This window comes from Paramormyrops kingsleyae, chromosome 7, assembly GCF_048594095.1.
Source record: "Paramormyrops kingsleyae isolate MSU_618 chromosome 7, PKINGS_0.4, whole genome shotgun sequence".
NCBI classification, from domain to species: Eukaryota; Metazoa; Chordata; class Actinopteri; order Osteoglossiformes; family Mormyridae; genus Paramormyrops; species Paramormyrops kingsleyae.
In genome coordinates, this window is record NC_132803.1 from 15,879,914 (window position 1) to 15,901,875 (window position 21,962).

General features: G+C 38.6%; 1 protein-coding gene across 2 annotated transcripts in view; it reads left to right on the forward strand.

Annotated features, from left to right (window-relative positions):
- The first annotated feature begins 1,061 nt into the window (after nt 1-1,061).
- Nucleotides 1,062-21,962, forward strand: part of cntnap3 (contactin associated protein family member 3) — a 92,753-nt gene continuing 71,852 nt past the window's right edge. For both annotated transcript variants that reach the window (XM_023823081.2, XM_023823083.2), the window contains exon 1: nt 1,062-1,365. In XM_023823081.2, the coding sequence (XP_023678849.2) occupies nt 1,281-1,365 (85 nt within the window). In that variant the 5' untranslated portion in view covers nt 1,062-1,280. The remainder of the gene's footprint in view (nt 1,366-21,962) is intronic.

The window sequence follows — 21,962 nt, forward strand, 5'->3', positions numbered from 1 at the left end:
ATAAACGTCACGACACATGGACTTTGAATTGCTTGTATTGCGATCTGCCATGGCCGACACAGTTGTTTAGTGGCTATAGGACTGAGGTTTCATACCTCCTGGGTTGGAGTTCGATTTCCGGCTGTCTGTGTGCATGCGATTGCAGTTTGCCTGTTCTTCCTGCTTGTGTGGCTTTCCTCTGGGTTTCTCCGGTTCCTTCCACATTCCAAAAACATACACTTAGATGAATTGCTGTCTCTAAATTACTTTTTGTGTGTGTGCCCTGCGATAGATTGGCATTTCACCCAGTGTAGTGACCCCACACTCCGTTTGCTGAGGGTTTAGCAGCCTCACCAACCTGAAATATACCCCTTACAGCAGAAATGAAATATTATGGGATGCAAATGGTTGTGAGAATATTGTGTTGTCTAGCAATAACTTTTCACACTAATAGAATAAGCAGCCTGTGAAGTAGGTTATAAAGAAAAAAAATGTATCAAACCATTATTGAATCAGCTCAACTTTTTACAGCTATTACACTGAGAATGTCGAATTCATTGGGCTGTCAGCAAACGATCACATAATCATTTGTTTCAGGTAATATTGTGGGATGATATCCCACATTGTTCAGGAGTTCACTGCTTGTGCTCCTGGGACAAAGAAGCCCTTCAATGGCATATGTGTATTATTATCCGTATCTGAACAGTTATCTTCAGTCTGATTTAGGATAAATACATAAAATATAGTACAACATACACAGCATTCAATATGTACCTTTGCTGGCTTAAAGAACTATGACACAAACCTAGTAAGCATGAGGTGTACATTCGCCAAGCACTCCAAACAATTTTGACAGGATATGGTGGTTGGCGTGGCATCAGCTACGCTGTGAACCCTATAGAAGTGCCTTTCTGATAAACCAGCCTAGTTAAATACTCCGATTAATTTTACTTTGTCCCAAAAAATAAAGAAAAAAAATAGGTGACAAGCGAGCCGTGAGCACATTCAGGCTATAAGGAGAAAGGTCCCGCTTGCAGTGATGTTTCTTTCTGATATTTCCAGAGCGTTGTTGCTGAATCGTGCTCCGGGAAAGCTGCTCCCGTTTTCCTGCGCGTCGGCTGTTTATATTTGAGGCAGGACCGTAGGTGTGTCTGAGGATAACATGCAGAATATATTCAAATATGCTCGGCAGCCGGATGGCGTGAAAGAGCCGCACTGAGGAGAAGACAGAAGTGAGGCGCGCATGTTCCGTAAGGAGGAGAGAAAAGGCGAAAGCACGCTTCTCACAGCGTTTTTACAGCATGGATTTTGCTTACAAAACCACCGCAGGGATGTTTGCGCTGTTGTTTATGCTTCTTTGCTGCTACCGCGGGATACTTTGTAAAGGTAAGTAAAAGGGATAAACGTCGGGGGAAAAGATTTTTTTCGCAAGTGTTACACGCTTTTCGTGCAATATTTAAATTGTATTTCGATATGCGGAGTCAGTGGGATTCAGAAACAAGTTTGGGTTTTGATAACTTTGTCGTACGTGTAATGCAAATGACCGCTGCATTGATTGTATACGCACGTTTAATGCTTCATATTTTGCATGCTAGTGCTTTTCTTTTACTTTGACTTATTTTTCGACTATTATGGCAGGTTATTTGCTTATTTTATAGCTGTTCCCTTTCAGATCACCTGCTTGTAGTTTAAAATGTACATAAAAGTGCAACCATATCTTCTTGTAGCGAATTTGTATGTTTTTGCTTAATTTGCTTACAACTTTAGATAAATTGTTATGTTTACGAGATTTTACGATGGGCAAGAGACTTGAACGGGATATATTAGAGAATGTGCATGAAGTCTGTTGTAGAGGTATTTTGGGTATTTTTGTAGACATCAGGAAGTGTTTATTGTGATAACTTTGTAAATGAGTTATTCTGATAAGCATCATGATCAGTGTGTGTGATATATACGTAAGTTATATGTGCGTGTATGTGTATACACACAATATAAAATTAAATATTTAATGCGGAGCAAAATTGCATCATGCATAAAACAGAAATGTACAATCATGTTTTATTTTGTGTTCTGATTATCGCAAGATAAATGCATACGGCGAGTAATGGTTACTTTTGTCACATAAATACATTTGCTTTATTTAAAATATAGTAATGACTCATTGTCCTGTTCAGAAGGTTTATTTACTGTAGGCTATACCTGCTAGTTTTGTATTTCACTGCTGCTAAAGATTATTGGTGAGACACTCGGGGGAAATTCAGCATTTAAATGTAGAACCTTAATGTCGATTAAGTGGAGAAAATGTCCGATCCCAAGAAAATCAGTTAGTAAAAGATGAATTGATATTGCTGTTAAGCATTTACAAGGCTGTATTTGTGCCGCTGAATTTAACAACGTTCAGTTTTCGGTATTACAACAACAAAGTCCAAAGTACAAAATAAATAATGACAAAAACATCGTTCTCTTACGTTCACCTCTGCAATCCGAAAATAATTATTGCATCCTATATAGTTTACGCCATAAACGTACCGGCCGGTTCATCTTTTTTTTTGTTTTTAGTAGGCACTGTTGTTTCCGAGAACGCAGTTTATACTGTAGTTATGCATGTATTTTTGCTTAATCCGTTATTGTCAACATGATCTTGTGTAATCGGCAACATCATGCTAATTGTTGTGACTTATGTCCCCTGAGCATGAGCGGCGTTTTAGAATGGCACTAAATCTTCACCCAAACAGCCTCTTTGCAGTAACACGTCGCCCCCGGTAACGCGAGTAAACGCTTGTCCTTGTGTGCCGGGAAGGAGGGGTGTCGATTATGAGATGCGCCTGTGTCGTAATTGGAGCAGATGGTGCTGAACTTTGTAAGCCCCCTGTTTTCTTCGACTCTCGCCGCGTTTCGAGCACAGTGGGCGCACTGCAGGACGGCTGTCAGATTTGTTTGCCTCAACCTTTGTGTCTTGCCACCATTGCCCCGTGCGTCTTTCTGGGCAATAGTGCATGCATGCATACAAACATTTAAAAAAAAAAAAATGTGTATGTTTCAAAATAGAAGATTTCTTTGGCTCTTCCTCCTTTCAGGATTATGTATAACCGCTAATAATAATAATAATAATAATAATAATAATAATATTGTGTTTAAAGTGGACTTCCACTCAGAAATAGGGAAAATTGTGTCGTTCGCCAGATGATGTCCTAAGTTTTCCACTGAAATTGTAGCACGTATGCCGTATGCCATGTATCGTTCGCATTGTTGTTGTTGTTTTTTGTTAATGTTCTGCTTTTTTTCTCACTCTTTGACATCACCTGGAGAATATCATATTCTGCTGGAATTCTCAGGGGATAAAAATATATACAGTTTAATTACCGTATCAGTGTTTTCAGTGACATATTTTTCATTGTCCTCTGTCAAAAGTGCTTTATTAAAATAAATTTTAATAAATTGTACTTACGTTTCTTTTACGTTTGCATTTTTTCATAAGAAAATGTTAGAAATGTTAGTCTTTTTATGGTTTTTATTTTTCTATAAGTTATTGATGCTATAAAATGTGAAAATTAGTCTACAGCAGAGGATGGCAACTTACACTTCTTCCCCACTTCTGGTCTCCTATACTATATTCAGTGAAAACAGCTTTTCAGATTAGGGCATGAAAAAACTGGCTGCATTACAGTACTGTATTTAGACAGTCATTTGGTAGAATGTCAACAGAAGCCTAATTGAATTTGGTCTCCACTGAAATGATGCCATGCCTTGAGCAGATACAGAAACTTTACAGTCCATTTTTGCCCCACATGCACAAATCAACACCATACCCTTTAATGAATATCTACCATGTCCAGAGAAAAAAATAAATGTATTCACCAAATCCATTAGAACCGTCTAACAAGTAGATTTGGCGGTACATTGCGGTTGGAACAGTATCAATGGAATCATGAAAACCATGAAAATACCTCGCTAGTGAGCAATCCAAGCTTAACGCTTTAATAGATTTCACTTTGCCACAAAGCATAATCTAAATGGACAAGTGAGTGGTAAGCATTCAGGTTCTGAGTACAAATGTTCTGTTTTCTGTGAAGTCTTTTTTTCCCACTTATTTCTCCTGACCTTCCATCCTGAAAAGCTTTTCCCATGATTCCAATGACCACGTTCAGCCAATCACTGAATGCAACGTCAACAACAGCCTCATTGAGGTTGTTTTCTGCTGAAGTGGTTCCAGGTATTAAAGCAGGGCCAAAAAAGTTCAAGATTATTCCGGCTCTACATGCAGAGGATGATACCAGGGAGGGTCACTGCTTTTCAGCGTCAGCCTTGAAGTGGAAATATGCCAATAACAAGCCACATGGTGCATACATTTTCTGGATGACCTGTTTGTTTATTCCATTGAATTGAATTAATAATTGAACGTATTGTGAAATTAAAATCATAAGTTGAGTGGCTACTGCTACTTCTCAGTCGTGTATCAAGTCCCTTTTAATGGTAATATATGTGGGGGTAATCTATAAAGGTTAAATGTACTATTAACATTAAACTTTTGGTCACTTGTAGATGAAATCTAGAAAATATATTAATTTGTATTGTTAGTCTAATGTCTTATCCAAATATGCTTGCAATGGCTTACAGAAAAAACACAGTCACATGTAATGTGAATACATCACAGTCCGTTTGCACATTCACCAATTGCGCTTTTTCCCTGGCATACAGGAACCGACCCGTACCCAAGCCATACCGTGAAGAAAGGCTAGTTTTAGCACGGTTACAGCTTGCTTTGGTTTTCCACTGCAGAAAGGCTGGCTCGGTAAAGGCGTTGCTGAGTTTGGTGAACAGATGAACCGAAGAGATGCTTATTTACTGTTCACATGGTATACATCATGATTTACCATGTGCAGTTATTCCACTAGCACATCTGTGAGAATCACCGTGTTATTCAAGTACCAAACGCTAGTGCAATTAGCATTCGCTTGTACAGTATTACAGTATTCTGTATATTCAAATACTTTTTTCTGAACAAGCTTTGCCATCTGAATGAATGTCTTCACTATATATTAAAACATTTATCAATGGCTGGGCTACCATTTTGCGTAAAATGTACACATCTGATGTGATTGTGCCTAAAGAGGTTATGACAGCAAGAATGAATTTGTGCTGACTTACGAAATGAGTTTTGCTAGAAAAAATAGCGTGGAATTGTTTTTAAAGAGAGGCACAAATAGGTATGATTTTCAGTTAAGGTGTAGATCTATGTGTGCTTCACAGTGCAATTTTTGGCATCTAGAGGGAATTTTGCCACACAGTTGGATTTTACAGTCTACTGCTCTTATTTGTTTCATGTGACCTGTTTTGTTTTTGTTGGTCAGCTGAGAGCTATCAGCGATGTATGATGTTTTTCCTCAAGTAAGTAGAATGTGCAACAAAGGGGGAAGGCTTTACACATTTTGGGTTTAAAACTATACAAGATACTTCAGTTCATTAAATTAATTGCTGTTTTTTTTTTGTTGCAGAAACACAACACCACATCATGTTATGTTCTTTGACTACATGTTCTAATATGTGAGAATATAACATAATAAATGGGGTATCAGTTATTGCTAGAGAAAATGTCCATTCTGCCCCCCTCAATACATTAAGGTGTATTATGTGCTAACGTGTTGTTTCTTAGAACTAGAGAGTATAAACACTGTTTACTAAGGTAAAAGCACAGCATTAAGTACTGTGGGCCTCTTAAGATATGTTACCAATTATTTTATATAATTTGGTTAAAAATCCTAATTTGAACTCTACCTCTAAAAAAACAACTGCTTTTGACTAAATATTTGTCAAATTTCCCTTTGCTACATTAATTCCAGTGACAACAGCACACCTGTGAATATTGCATTTGTTTAACAGGTGGTTTATAATAGGCCCTTGTTTTTAGTCATCTCTTTGTTAGGTTTGCAGTGTTTTCACCATACTGAGTGCTTGTCCCCGTATACAACCTCTTTGTCTTGTGTTTTAGATTTTGTCATTTTCTCTGCATCGCACTTTTTTGGCCCGACGATGTTTTCTTTGTGTTCTAGTACTGGCTCTTTGATCTAAACCCTATACAGTACATTGGATAACGAATATTTGCTTGCAGTGTGGAAATGAACATGGTTCCACTGCATTTGGACCCTCTCACTTCTGATCCTTACGGTATAAATGCAACACATGTTTGTCACGGTACATGCATCTACAGTACATATGCAGATCTTGTATTTATAATTTTACTGTGACTTGGGAAGGGTATTTGAGTGCATCATAGTAAAATTCTGCTGAGAAAGTATAAGGTCTAAACTGTTCTGGCAGACCTTATAGTTTGTATGTGGTAGACCTTTGTCCCATCCAAATTTATTACTTTTCCATGAGCTGGTTGTTTGTATTGCATAGAACATAAAACCACTGCATAAAATCAATTTGCCATAAATGCACTATATATTTCCAGCACCCCCCATCTATTATGATTCAGTAGAGTCTCAAAGAAGTGAAGTGAAGCAAGGGGAAAATGAGAAATAAATCTCTCTTATATTTCTTCTTTACTGTCATTTATACACTTTCGTGTCAGGAAAGTCAAGCTGTAAATGGGAGTCTTCCAAAGTCAAGGTTATACCAAGGAATGGTTTGAGATTTTCCTTGAACCCGAAGCAGGATATTGTGAATCAAGATTTATTGATACACAGCGTAGTATTTAAACATATTTTTAAAGAAAATTATACTCTGATAGCATGTGACTCACACAACCTTGTGTTTCAGGGTCACATTCTTCATTAGACTTGAGCCCATTCAGTTGGACACATTTATCTTGCAGAAAGTCACCTCACATAAGCCTCTGTCATCTAGTTTGAGACATTATTTTCAGGTAGCCATAAACTGCATGTAATCTCCTTTCATAAATTGTCAGAGTTTTGTAGGAAAGCATACACAATTTTAAATGTGTTACAGTGGATTAGTACAAAATACACTTATAACTACAAATCATACAATGTTATACTTGCTGTTTAAAATCTAAAATGTATCACATTTTCAACCAAAACTAAATAAGGAAACAGGATCAAATAAATGTTTTGCACAACATCCAGTGCTCCAGTGAGAAGAAAGTTATTCCCCATTCTGAAATTGATTATAGCAACATCAGACAAATGCTACCCTTAATTAGTGGCCACAGTACAGCTTTGGTGCACTTCTGGTGCATAGCTACTTTAATGCAAGATAACTTGGTCTGTGTAATTTGGAGTGGAGTGATATGTTTTCTCCAGATGTAAAGGGACCTAAGGTAACAGGGAAAAAAACACAAAATATTCCAAACACCTGACCTTCGTATGGATCGCATTCTGTTTTTGTTAGTGCTCAGTGGATTCATCCTTGATGATCTGCTGTCTGTCCCGTTTTCGTCATTCTCATGGTGTGACCGATGACCTCGATAATTATAGAGATCTGTTGATCTCAGGTTTTGATCCTGGGGTCTTTGTGACTTTCTGGGTGACTTTACTTGCTCTTCTTGGGAAATTTTGCCAGGGCAGCAGCTCCTGAGATGATTCATTAGCATAAAACTTTCATTATTTGAACAACATGGCACTGACTGTGCTTCAATGGAGCACCAGAAAATTTGTAATAACGTTCTTCTTATGGTCTTCAGAAATTTCATGGCCTGATGTGCCTGTAGATGATGTGTGCTGATAGGAGTGAAAGTTCATATTTATCATCAGACAGGACTGACCTATTTCAGCCCTTATTGTTTACCAAAGTACTCACACAGCTGACCCTGATGATCCCTTTATGTGGCCTGGGATTGATTTCTCACACCTAAAGGTTGCTTATTTCATTACCTTATACTACAAAGAAATTAAAAAAGCACCATACTCTGGTGTTATATATTTTTCACTCCAACAAAAAAATATTTTTTGATATTGTTTACATTCTGCACTCTAGACAGAATTTGTTTTATTGCCAGAAAAAAGCTCCATTTTGAAAAGCAGCATCTAAAAGCAGTGTCACATAATGGTTTTGAAAACTGATCTGTGAATTATGTATGTATTTATTTGTTTGTTTGTTTGTTTATTTGTTTATTAAGTGCAACATGCATATTGCATGTTTTGCCCCTTTTTTATGGGGACTGAATAATTCACTTGTCCATTGTCAGGTCATTCTCAATGAGGCCGAATAATATCCCAGAATAACAGATACCGATGTACTGATAGACATTGGCCTGCATGCTAATGTTTATTCGGAATTTATCGCACAGCCTCTGCATTTTAAGTCTGAGTTCATTGTTGCAGATTGAGTCCGTCCTCGAACATAACAGGTATAGAATCAGCCAATACTGAAATCTCTCTGCTACCAAGAAAACTCGCATGCTGTATCTGTAATAAAACCTTGCAGTAAAGACTGGCAGTCCAAAAATCATGTGTTCCATTGGCTTGAGGGTAGTGGTTGGGGGAGAGTTAAAAGTAGGTATTTTCTGGCCTTAAGCAAGATTTGCTAGCATTAAATTATAATAATTTTTGCTCTGTAAATTTATGTAATACTATAATTAATTGCCTATAAATTGCACATTGTCAAATTTGTTTTTACTGTTAGAAATAAATTAAAGGCAATATAAATATCAATACACTAAATAGCACTCTAGGTCGGAGCAGTGAACCATTAGAAATTTGATTAATTTGATATGCTTCATTATGCCTGCTCTGGTCTTATGTCCTTTTGGTATCAGTTTGCTTGCAGGTGTCATGTTGACAGTTGCAGACCCTTGATCATATACAGGTTTCTGTCAAGACTTATCAAAATTAGAACCAATGTTTGTCAGAAGTATGCGAACCAATGTAAAAACAGAACTTTTTAAAGATATCAGTGTCATCAACATACTGGGTGAGAGGTTAAGGAAGTGGAATATTTTATTGAGATTATGAAACCATATTCTACTATAATATGAGCTTTTACACTAAATGTCCATTTTTGGTTTTCTTGTTCTTTTTTTTATTCAAAAACATAATCTGCCATGTTTTAAATCTGTATTTCAAACTGTTAGAAATTATTCTCTAAAAAGAGCGCTATGAAGATGTTTAATACTATGCAAAACTGATATATTTTGATGACAGCCATGCCTTGTAAAAGTAATCTGAAAGCACTTTGCATCACCCCAATGTACAATAATGTCATCGGTACCTCAAGCAGATCTACCTATTATGTTACTTAGATTGGTTTTACAAATCATTGAAAAACTGTTTCAAGAAAAATTCTCTGGTTATCCTTGAAATCACACAATAGAGTGCCAATTACATGTCTAGATTACAGTTGGACTTGAGTTAGAACTAGCCATATATACTTTTAATAATAAATGAGCCAGGAATCAGGTTACTTGAATACAAATTCTAAAAGTATGAATACTGGTTGATAATCGTCTATGAGTTGTTTTTTCTATATGTTTCTTATTTATGTGCCTGTGTTGCTCGGCTGTGTTGCGTGTTGCTTTGCTGAGAGAGCTGAGACCTACCCAGCGCACAGTATTGCTATGCAAGCAGTGTTGGGTGTTTAGTAGTGTTGGTTTCCTGGAGATGGATGAATTGGGTTCCTGTCGCCGGAGACCTTTTAAAGTAGAGATTCATTTGAAGATTGTAAATGGTGTGGCATTTTGAAACAGAATGTTATTTATAGAAGTGTTATATGCTGTTCACATTTTTGAGCAAGAAAATGAGTCTATCGCAGTATATATCACCTTCCTTTATAACTGGTACTTTGTGGAAATTATTGTTCCTATGGCTCTTCTTTCTTGCAAGAAGCGATTGTGATAACAATGACCTACAGCTGACTTGTCACCCACCTGCTCTTAGCAGGTTCTTCTGGTCCCGCAATATAAAACAGCAAAACAGCCATACAAGCAATAGAAACTGAATATCACAGGTATATAAAACATACTTGCATATAAAATATGCAATTTTGTAGTTGTTCATGAGTATTTGGAAAGATCATGCGTGTTGTGAGAAATTGTCCCAAGTGTGATAAATGATAAGTTAGGGAGAGTACAATAACAATAGTACGTAGAACCCAAGGCAATACAAAATACCATACAGTATGTAAATCCAGATACAGGCCCATTATTGGAATGGTGCAAAGACGAACATACAGTACAATAGTGGATTCTGACTGTATAGTATAAATTTGAATTTAATTGAAATTAATGTCCTCAGTAGTACAGGTTCCAAATTTCCATATTACAAATGAAGATATTGTGCTGGCTCAGTGGGTAACACTATGATGTCACACCTCCAGAGAACTTTTGTAATTATTACATTGTGTGAACTAGATTTCCCCACAATGTGAGGGACGTTTTTTTTTTACCATGTGGGGACGTTTTTTTGGTCCCCACAAGGATAACCTCAAATTTATATAAAAAAAAAATGTGAATACAATCAAAAAACTAAAAATGCCAAAAGTCTTGTATTTTGTTTGGTTAATTATGGTTAAGGGTCGGGTTGGGTAGGGGTTAAAGTTATCATAGTTGGGATTAGGGTTATGGCCATAGAAATGAATGGTGAATCCCCATAAAGATATGAATACTTGGATTGTTTATGTGTGCGCATGTGTGTGTGTGCATGTGTGTGTGTGTGTTGGCTTTTTAAAAAGCCCCTGGGTGTTTGACTATCCAGTAACTAAACCTCTGTATGACTCTTTTAAAATGGTATGCTAACCAGTGTTTGATGATCAAGGTTGAACCGCCTCTCTCCCATTTTTGGTGAGAATTCTGGAGTTCCCAATCTTTGCCTGATTATCAGTATTTTTGGTTTTATGAGTGCTAGATCCCAGATTGTCTCTTGCCACTTCTCATGCTCCAGTGCTTGATGTTCACAGTGTGTGCTCAGGTCCCGCTCTGTTCTCTGACTTGCATTCCACTGGCCAGTCATGAATAACATGTTGATGCTAGAGGCTAAGCTGACAGTGACTATCTACTAACACAAGGCAGAAGACAAACACTTAAGGCCAATCAAGGTGTCTTAAGGACCAAACCCTTTACAGGCACGCGTGGACTATCAGCAGTGTAACATATGTAAAACTTACTGTGATATTTTATATGAAAAGTATACTTGTGCATATGTTTATGTATGTTTTAGATAAGAAATAATGTGCTGTAATGTCATTTTCACTGCCCGGAAATGCAGCTTGTAGTTGGAAGGATAATAATTCAAGTACAATGCACAGTACTGCAAATTCTGTGATAATGCCTATGAAAGGAAACCTGGGAAACCCACTGCAGTTTTTGCCAGTGGGTATTTTAGCTGTTAATCACAATTCAGAACCTGATTTGAACTGTTGTTGTATTTGGACAGCAGATGCATTGCAAAGTAGACATGTGCAGGAACATCGTCTGTCAGTTTTATTCTGGATTATAATTGGATTTCTACTGGTGTTAGTGAGGAACATTAAAAATTAAAGTGAAAAGAATTAAGGTTTTGATACCAAGTAGTTGCTAGCAGTGTCACCCAGAGCGAGTGAACTAAATTGGGTTCAAATAATGCACACTAGTAGGAGAAACCAGTACAGTAGATTGAGCAGTAAGAACTATAGAGAAACAATATGGGTAAAAAAATTGTGAGGTTGAAGACCTGCTTAGCTTAAATTGTACAGAATTTGGCTTTCTACAACTGGTTAAATGATAAAGAAGAATTCTGCAATAGCACTGAAAGGTAAAGCCTGAGTGTTCCACACTATCAATTATCTTTTTATAAGTCTTCTACGGAATGTAGAATAAAAATGAATGGTTCACTAAGGACCAGTAGATAAATATTGTGAAAATGTGTCATATTGTAATGTGTGGTTATTTGAGACGCCCCAGCTGACTCACACGCATTTTTTCCTTTGTTTCTTTGCTGTTGTTTGATCGATGTCATGGAGGGAGCGTGTCATCTTTCACCAGACCGACAGCTCATGTGAGGTCTGCTCTCAGCTGACCCAGTGCAGCTACACTGCGCTCAGAAATATCATCCAGGGTTGTGTCTGTCTGTAATATTAATTGAGGAAGTTGCTGTAAATATTTAATTATATCTAAAGAATATATACTGCCAGCTGAGTTACAACTGTAAAATGATTTGAAAGTAATTTAGAAAGCGCAGAAAACACAATACAGTTAATGATTGACTGAATATATCAGCAGTTAGCTTACGGAGATTTACCAGCTTGCTTTAGCTTTGTGTGTACTTACGAAATATGTAGACCGACGTTTACTGTTTGAATCACTTTCTCTCTCTTTTATAATATATTTCAATTTCAGAAAGAGCTAAATGTTTCCAAAAGAGGAAAGGTAGTTTTGATGCTCTATCAGGAACCATTTTTTAAGTTATTAAATTATCAGTTTATACTATGAGACACATCTCATTTAGATCAGAAACTCAGCTGTACCGACAAGATGGCAATTAGAAGTTTATGATTATTCAATTTTATGATGTTTATTTGTTTGCTTTTTTGTCCTTAAACACTTAACAGTTATTTCCTTAAACTACCATTTTGTTTTCAGTATTAATCATTAAATGTAAACAAACTTGAATAGTAAGCCCAATTACCAGTAGAGTAACTTCAAATTGATTTAATTAGGCCATCTTTCTAAAGATGGACCTATCTGTTGCGTCGGGGCAGGCAAGCAGACAAGGGAAGCTGTAAATGTGAGCACAACAGGATTTATTGACGATAGACAGACTCTGAACAGGGAACGAGACAACGTCAATGACAGACCTGGGGATACGGACTCAGGCGTGGACTTAATTACACAGAATCACTTGGAAATAACATGGGACAGCTGAATACAATCAGGAATTCACGTGGGGTAACGTGGGGGCGTGGCACACAGAAGGAGCAGGTCATGACGCTACCAAAGCCATTCATTGATATGTGGATTCATCTGCATGTTTAACAGTAACGTATTTGTGAAATACTTCTGACAAGTATTCATTTTATCCACGTCATCTTATCAGATTTCATTTTATTTAATCTGTATTTAAATTATGCAAAAATGTGTCTTTATTATTGCATGTTCAAAGCCAAATATATTTTAGCCATAATTTATTAGAGGTCAGAAAGGTTTTCAGTGCCTTTAGTTATCAGCTGTTGACCATCAACAGCACATGTACCAGGTGACTTTACACCAGATGTACCAGATGAAGTTACAGATTGGATAAGTTCCTTTGGATATGCCAGAAATAATGGTGATGGCCGTACTAAACAACATCAAATACCCATGAGTATCATTATTACTGGTGGCTTTGTTTTTAAGCGTTCAAATCTTTCTTTGGGGAATACTGTGATGAATTGTCTGATTTGATGAAATAATTATTTTTACTAATTTGGTCACTAGAGTATTTGTTCATTTTATTTATAATTTTTTGCATATTTATATTGTACTTCTGAGGTATGGTCTTTTTGTTATTTAATTGTAATACCCAAATGCAAAGACCTTTGTAAAAATATTGAAGAGATTAAAATGGATAAATGCGAGTTAATTGATTAAAATTATTTATCTGAAAAAAATGTGTGCGTTTTTGGAGAGGAAGATACGTACAAGATGAAAAAAGAAATATAATAAATTATCAATTGTTGCATCACATTTGAAATAGTTATTACTGTAACTAGCTCAATTCTAATTCACATTTCACAGTTGTAAGAATGTCACTTTTACAACTAACTTCACTTTATTTTTGTCACATTTAGTTGCATTACAAACAAAATTAATAGAAAATACTTTAGACATTTTACTTTTAGTATTCATCAAGTTTTCAGAAAACATTGGTATAGCTATTGTGTTCCTGTCTGCTGATTTGGGCTATAAGAAGTTACACTATATGACATAGAAATGGTATTCTGTTTTAGCATAGTGAACCTGCATACTTTAACTTTAAGATAAGTGACATCTGCATGTGAGGCATGGGTATTTGTGGGGGAGAAGGGGGGGGGGGGGGTTACTGGATATGCAAGAGAGCAAGCGCATTTTTTACCCAATGTGGCTCTCTGTTTTTATTTATAAACCTTCAAAGAGCTATTCTCTCCGGTAATTGAAAACCAGTGTCTGGTGATCGAAGTCTGTGCCCCACATGAAACGATGTAAATAAAGCCACACCTTGGGCGAGTGGGTTCTGCTTCAGTGAAGCTCCCAAACAGCCTGACTGCAAGTGCTGAATGAGACAATTTAGGATGAGGACAAAACCGGGTAAAGAATCCAGATGTGTAGAAGATGAAGCCCTATTAATAGATGTGGCTAATGCCCTTGTCTTTCAGAAACAAGAATACTGAGCGCGCTGTTGTAATGAGAAATATTGTCCTGCTTCTACCAAAAAGGGTAGAAGTGTATTGGGGCTTCATATACAACTTTGAAATTTTATAGCAATTAGGGAGGAAATCTTTAGTGACCATATAGTAGTCAGCATACAAAGTCTTCAGTCAATGTTAGGTTGAAGGTTATTGAAAATAGTACAGAAAGCGGATACTTATTGTACCGCATAGATAGGTTTATATATGGAATTAACAAGGCATCGTCATGTTGCTGGAATTAAGACTAAATGGTTTCCAAAGCAAAGAGCCAAAGGGCTTGAAATAACTTAAGTTTTATTTTGAAAGTGTGGGAAAACAGGGTGATCGGGGTCACTATGAGCAGATGTGACACACTAAAGTAATAATGGCAGTTATTTCTCAAGTTGAGGGTGAGTACAAAGAACACCACCAGTAAAATTTAAAATCAACACTGGTGCTGGTACCACTGCACTGAATGAAGTGAACAATCAGAATTCTGAAAACTGAAAATGATACCATGCCAATCTACTCTTTCATTGTGTGTCCAGCTAACCAGTGAATACCGCTTAGGTTACATGGCATACAGTAGGCAGGCAAAGGGGAGACACTGAGTGGAGAGGAGAGGATCTTATGCTGGTAAAATGGGACGGACTACGTGCATCAACATTATTTGGACAGCCTGACGCACGCTGAGAATAATTCTCATTGGAGGAGCTTGACCATACGGCTGATACAATCCCAACACTGGCAAACACAAACAAAAAAAAAAACGGATTGAAACATTCAAAGGCAATGTATCCAAAACACTAAGAAGAATGGTGCCATGTTTAGCTGTGCACCCTGAAGAGACGTAACAAGGTAATGAAGATTGAAAAGCACATTGTTACAGCAACAGTTTTAAGCCTGAGACATGGAAATGTCTTCTACATGATGGAGCACGGATTCCAGCTATGCACTCTGCACCCTGATAGCAGTAGGAACTTTAAAATCTCTTTAGCAAACACTTCCTCTGCCACCTGTCCTTTGAAAGCTCCAGCTCTCCTGTGATCTTTTGCTGCAGGATGATTGCTGTGAAGCTTGGAAGAGGTAGCAGTGCATATGGAAGCTAAGCACAATGAATGCTTAGGCTGGCTTTTTAAAGTAAGGGCTCAAACAACTAGGGGCTGGACAAAGTAAAGAGTATGAAACAGCTTAACTTCTTGGGCTTTGTCAATGAGTAAGTACTACTATGTCAATGAGTAAGTACTAGGGTATGAGATCCGACCCATCTATAATAGAGACTAATACCCACCTGTATTCATTTCAATATATGCAGGAAATAAAGAGTTTTATGAATGGTGTGTGAGTGTGCCCTGCAATGGGTTGGTGCCTGTTTTAAGATGATGTGAGGGGGATATAGGGCTTTCGAAGGACCAAACAGGCACACTTAGGTTCACTACTAAAAACGCTTTATTACAAGTAATACAAAATAACCTTGAATTAAAGATCAATACCAAAATATTGGATCAAAGGCAATGCAAAATAATTCCATATCCCAAGTGATATCCAAGGTATTACAAATCATAAACAATAATCAAACCAATACAAGAGATTATAGGCATATATAAAAGAGTGACAACAAAAACATGCATACATATAGAAAGTGCAAATTGATATTATGGTTATTGTGATAATTGATTAAATCAACAAATTGACACTGCAAAGCTATTCACACTCGGACGTGCCATCATCACCCACCTTCACTCTTAGACTGGGGAGCCCGTTTCAGTCCTGGCAGGAGACCAACACGTGAGTCCCGAGAAAGTGCCGGGCGATGCGCGCTCTATCCCACGGCTGAACTCCAACCAACACTGAGATCTCCCCCTTCTTTTATACTAAATTTAGGCACCGCCTGCGAGCAGGGGACGAGCTGGCCAGGCTCACCCCTCCCCTTAGGCAAAGTGTTGTCTAATTTCCGATTTTTGTCCGGGTAAGCAGTTTGCAGCTTCAATCAGAAGTGATGAGACAAGTTTCTATAATCAATGCGTCCCCCCTCCTCCTGAGGATGGGGTGAGCGTTCTACACACACTGACCACTAGGTGCAGTTTCAATCAAAGATAGTTAGACAAGTATCCTTGGGCAATACTTTCCCCTCTTCCTGCCACCTGGTAAGCGTCGTTGGATAGGGTAAGCATTCCAAAACAAGGATTCTTTCGCATAAGATAAGGATACTCAGAAACCAGTAATTTGTGAAAAACAAGTTATACAAGTGACCAGAAAGAGAAAAGGGGGATAAAACCATGCTATGCAGTTTTTTACCCTTAATACAATGATATTATAGGTGAATCATGGACGACGTATTTGAATCTCAGGATGATTAGTCCACACACGGTCAGAATTAATCCACACTTCAATCACCTCATATGTATGTCTACTAGGTGGAGTTGGAGGGACTCCAGCAAACTGTAAATAATGGTGTCGAATAATTACAACTTCCCAAATCATTACAGTAACAGGAGGACACTCAACACATTGTTTCAATTCTATACTACGTGGGCGGCGTGGCCTGTTACGGGGCCACCTGTAAGTTTGTTTTAATACAGTGGCCCATCCTGGGTTGTTCCCTGCCTTGCGCCCATAAACTCTTGGATAGGCTCCGGAGTCCCCGCAACCCTATATAAGATAAGTGGTTACAGAAAATGGATGGATGGATGGATGGATGGATAAAGGGTTTTATCTTACTCATGATACATGATTTGGGAAAATACACCCCCCAGCCTCAACAAAAGCAGCCTGGTCCTATCACCAGCATATACGGGCAAAGGGTAATTACTAGGGGTGGCACGGTTCACAAAACCCACGGTTCGGTTTGTATCACGGTTTTAGGGTCACGGTTTTCGGTTCTGTACGGTTCTTGTTATTTTTTCTTTTAATCTTTAACACTCCAGAAATGTACTTCAGCATATGATATATATAGCTTAATTATCCACAATTTAGGATACAGTATTAAAAAAGTTATATCATGTAATCATGCATAAACTGAATTTGACTTGACTTAAAGCACATTATTAAAATTATTAAACATTATTAATCCCAGAACAGTAATAAAATAAAAGTCTTGCCTTAACATAAATGCTAAAAGAATAAATCGCTTTAATGCTATTACAGTTGGGTATGGGCACGCGGTCTTATTTAGAAAACATACAAAAAGAGACGCATATAATGTTTAATCATTCGTTTTGTATTTGTCCGGTCCACGGGGTTAATTTAATTGGGGATCGTTAAAATGATAGATCACCTATCTTGATTAAGCCTGATTCAGTTCGTTATATATGTATATATAACGTGAAAAAAATTGGTATTAATTATATTGAATGTTCTTGAGTAATCGATAAAATCAGTTTCTGTGTATGTACAAGACATCAATCTGTAATAGTGCAAAATATGTCCAGTTGATATGTCTAGTATGATCATCTGGCAATAGCCTGTAGGTCTGTGTGGTCAGACACTGTGCAATAAACAGAATTTTTAGGAACATGGCAAATGTTCACATTGCAGCATGGAAGCAGGCTCACTGTTACAACGCTGACCGGGGAAGCAGAGGCGAGGAGACCTAGGATCGGGGGAATGCGGGGTTTAATGAGCAAAAGGAACACAGACGAGCAGTAAAGCAGAATTACAATATAATGACCGGACTGGAGAAAGAAACGGAAACGCGGACTAAATACAATGGAGTAATGACAAATTTGACAACAATCAGGAACAGCTGGTAAACACGGGGAATCCACACAGGGTTAACGAGGGGGCGTGGCACACGGAAAGAGCGGACGATCGAGGCATGACACTGGAGTGCTTTGTCACAGATAACTTAATTTTCTTTAACAAAGTGCCTAATCGCACATTAAATAAAGTCACACAACAAAGGCGCACAACAGCGTTCAGATGTTGTGCTATCGGTTGGCTGAAATTTAAACGTTTTCTTCAGAGACAGGGTGGTAACACCGAAAACATGAGCTAAACGCAGCAAACGAAAGGCTACCGGAAGCTGGCTGAACTTTTACCGGACTACGTCACACCGCTCTGTGCATACAGCCTATTCTTTCGCGCGAAAGGGAAACACACTGACGTCACATACGGGGCACGAGGCTACATTGCGCATGTCATGAACCGTCGAACCGTGCGACGCATGCATGCTCCGAACCGAGGCAAGCGAACCGAACGGTTCGGTTTTTTTTCATGTACCGTGCCATCCCTAGTAATTACATCTATGTTGTGAACAGAGACACATCAGCTTCAGCCAGTAACAACAGTGATGAACTGTTAGGCTTCTTGCTGCAGTTCCACAGCAATAGAATGGAATATGACAAACCTCAGTTCCATAAGACCAGGGGTTCCCAAAGTCCTGGTTCCTGAACTGGTAGCAGTTGAGAAGTGCACTGGGCCGCAGAATGCTGGGCATTAGGGGGAGGGGTTGGTGAATTAAAAAAAAAAATCTATATGTTCTTAAGCTTTGCCTTTTTTAATGAAACAGTTAAACATATTAAATCTGATCAATCTCTCGCTACCACCCCTGGAGTCGTGACCCATCCCGTATATTACAGGTTCATCCTGTATATTATGAGTATGTCCCATGGTGAAAAATAAAACGTCTCCCCTTGACACTCAGCAAACACTCTTGTGGTCAAAAAGTTTTACTGGTTCATGAAATTTTTGTTTAACCCTATGATGCACAAGTGGGTCAACTATGACCCAGTGAGGTCGTTTTCTTGCAATATCTTTGTAATGAAAAGTTTTTATCGTTTCATATTCCAGGTATTCCTCAAATAACATGTTTTTTATATCATTCCATAAAAAAAATTAAGTTACCTGTTATACTTTTTAAGAAATTGTAATATTTGTATTACTACCCCAAGCTTCCATAAGTGGGTCAAACATGACCCACATGCATTTCCCATACAGTTTCATGGGAACCTGTGTTTCTTATCAATTGTGGCTGTCAGGGATTTATTTACTATGGACCACACACCCTGTGTCAGAAGTGTCACCGAACAGGAAGACTATTTTACACAGCAAGACCTGATGCATACATCCCATACGCAGTAGATGGGATTGTTTACACAGGGAGACAACCAGGGGAAGAAGTTCAGAAGAATCTGGGGGAAAACATTGTCCGGCAGTTGTGCAGTAGATTCAGAAGCACAGGTCGCCACACCAAACATAACTTTTTCAACAGTGTGCCTGGAAATAGATCTCACTATTGTGGGGACTCTAAGACAGAACAAGCCAGACATCCCCTCTGATGAAGGCTTCCAAGTCCAGGGACAGAGTTTGGATTCAATGCCAGCATTACCATGGCCAGCTATGTCAGAAAGGAAGGAATGGCTGTTGTCCTCCTGAGCATGATGCACCACAATAATACAGTGGATGAAAACAGCAGAAAGAAAAAAACAGAAGTGATCAACTGTGTGTAGATGTGTGTGTGGATGGGTGAATGTGAGGCATAAATTGTAAAGTACTCGTAGGAGTAGAAAAGCGCTATATAAATGCAGTTCATTTACCATTTACCATCACATTCTACAACAAGACAAAAGGAGGTGTTGACACCATAGACCAGATGGTTGGCACCTACACCTGCAAGCGACAAACACAGAGGTGGCCCATGGTGCTGTGCTACAACATCCTTGACATCGCCACCCTAAATTCCTATACCTTTTTCACGACTCAGCACCCTGAATTCAACAGAGGTATCACCAATGTATGACGACTCTTCCACAAAGAGCAGTGGTGGTTCAATGGTTAGGGAGGTGCACTTATAATTGAAAGATTGCAGGTTTGAATCCCCAACCAGCAAGGCACTACTGAGATACCTTGAGCAAGGTACCGCCCCAAGCACTGCTCCCAAGGCGCTGAATTAGCTGTCCCCTGCTACGTCACATTGTCACATATGGGTTGAACGCATTGCATTGTTGTGTGCTGAGGTGTGTCAGCAATGGCAATTAATCACTAAATTCTAATTGAATTAAATTCAAAAGACAGATGAGGAGTTGACTAGAAGGCTGCCCACAACTGCAAGCCCTGATCATTAAAGCAATGGGAAGGTGTGGGGTGACAAAAGCCACAACCCAGCCATAGGAAAGAAGCAGACAGGGCCAATCGAAGAGAAAGAGATGTCAGATCTGCCCAAGAAACAAAGATTACAAAGTCAGCAATAGGTGTGGGAAGTGCAATGTCCCTATGTGCAATGATCACAGCCAGAAGCAGGTAGTCTGTCACAACTGTAGACAAGAAGGCAAAACAGGGACCATCGCATCAAAAGCTTCAGCAAACACAGACACTTACCTGCAAGAGAATAGAAAAGAGAGAGGAGATGTCCATGACTGGACATTTACACACAAACACATAATGAATGTTGACATTCTTCTATTGCTGTTCTGTGTAATATTCATTTTTTAATTATCAAAATGTGTTACAAAGTAAAAAATAAAATTTCAAACATGAAATCATTCTTGTGTGGTCCAAAATATAATACAGACTATGTTACAATTCATTATTCAAAACCAAAATGACAAAAATGGCATAAAACAAATGGATTTTTATAAGTGGGTCAAACATGACCCACTTATGGAAAAGTGTAGGGTCATACCACTCGTGCATCATAGGGTTAACATGCTATGTACAGAATGTCAAGGAGGCTAGTGGAATTCCATTTTTTTGTGCAGATCATTTTCAATTTAGCGACAATCAAACCACAGATCCCTCTGATCAACAGTAGGGGTCGGCGCTGTATTTCCCTGAAAACCAAAATATTTTTATTTGTACAGTAGTTATACACCAATCAGCCATAACATTAAACCACTGGCAGGTCAATAACATTGATTATCTTGTTACAATGGCAGCTGTGAAGGGTGCTATTATATATTAGGCAAATGAACAGTCAGTTCTTGAAGTTTATGTGTTGGAAGCAGGAAAAACTGGCAAGCATAAGAATCTGAGCGATTCTGACAAGGGCCAAATTGTGATGGCTAGACTACTGGGTCAGAACATCTCTAAAACGACAGGTCTTGTGGGGTGTTACCGGTATGCTGTGCTCAGTACCTACCAAAAGTGGTGCAAGGAAGGGCAAAAGGCGAACTAGCAACAGGATAATGGGTGCCCAAGGCTCACTGGTGTGTGGGGAGTGAAGGTTAGCCCGTCTGGTCTGATCCCACACGAGAGTTATTGTAGCACAAATTGCTGAAAAAGTTCATGTTGGCTATGATAGAGAGGTGTCAGAAGACACAGTGCATCACAGCTTGCTGCGTAGGGGGCTGCATAGCCGCAGACTGGGCAGAGTGCCCATGCTGACCCCTACCTACCATCAAAAGTGCCTACAATGGGCATGCGAGCTTCAGAATTGGACCATGAAGCAATGGAAGAAAGTGGCCTAGTTTGATTAGTCCCATTTTCTGTTTCATCATGTGAACAGCCGAGTGCGTGTGCACCGTTTATTTGGGGAAGAGATGGAACCAGGATGCACTATGGGAGAAAGTGTGATGCTTTGGGCAACGTTCTGCTGGGAAGCCTTGGGTTCTGGCATTCTCGTGGATGAGACTGAGTGCACCCCATCTTGGTAACTGTATTCCCCCGTGGTAAAGACCTCTTTCAGCAGGATAATGTGCCCTGCCACACTGCAAAAATGGATCAGGAATGGTCTGAGGATCGTTTGCACAAATTGTTCAACGTGCTGA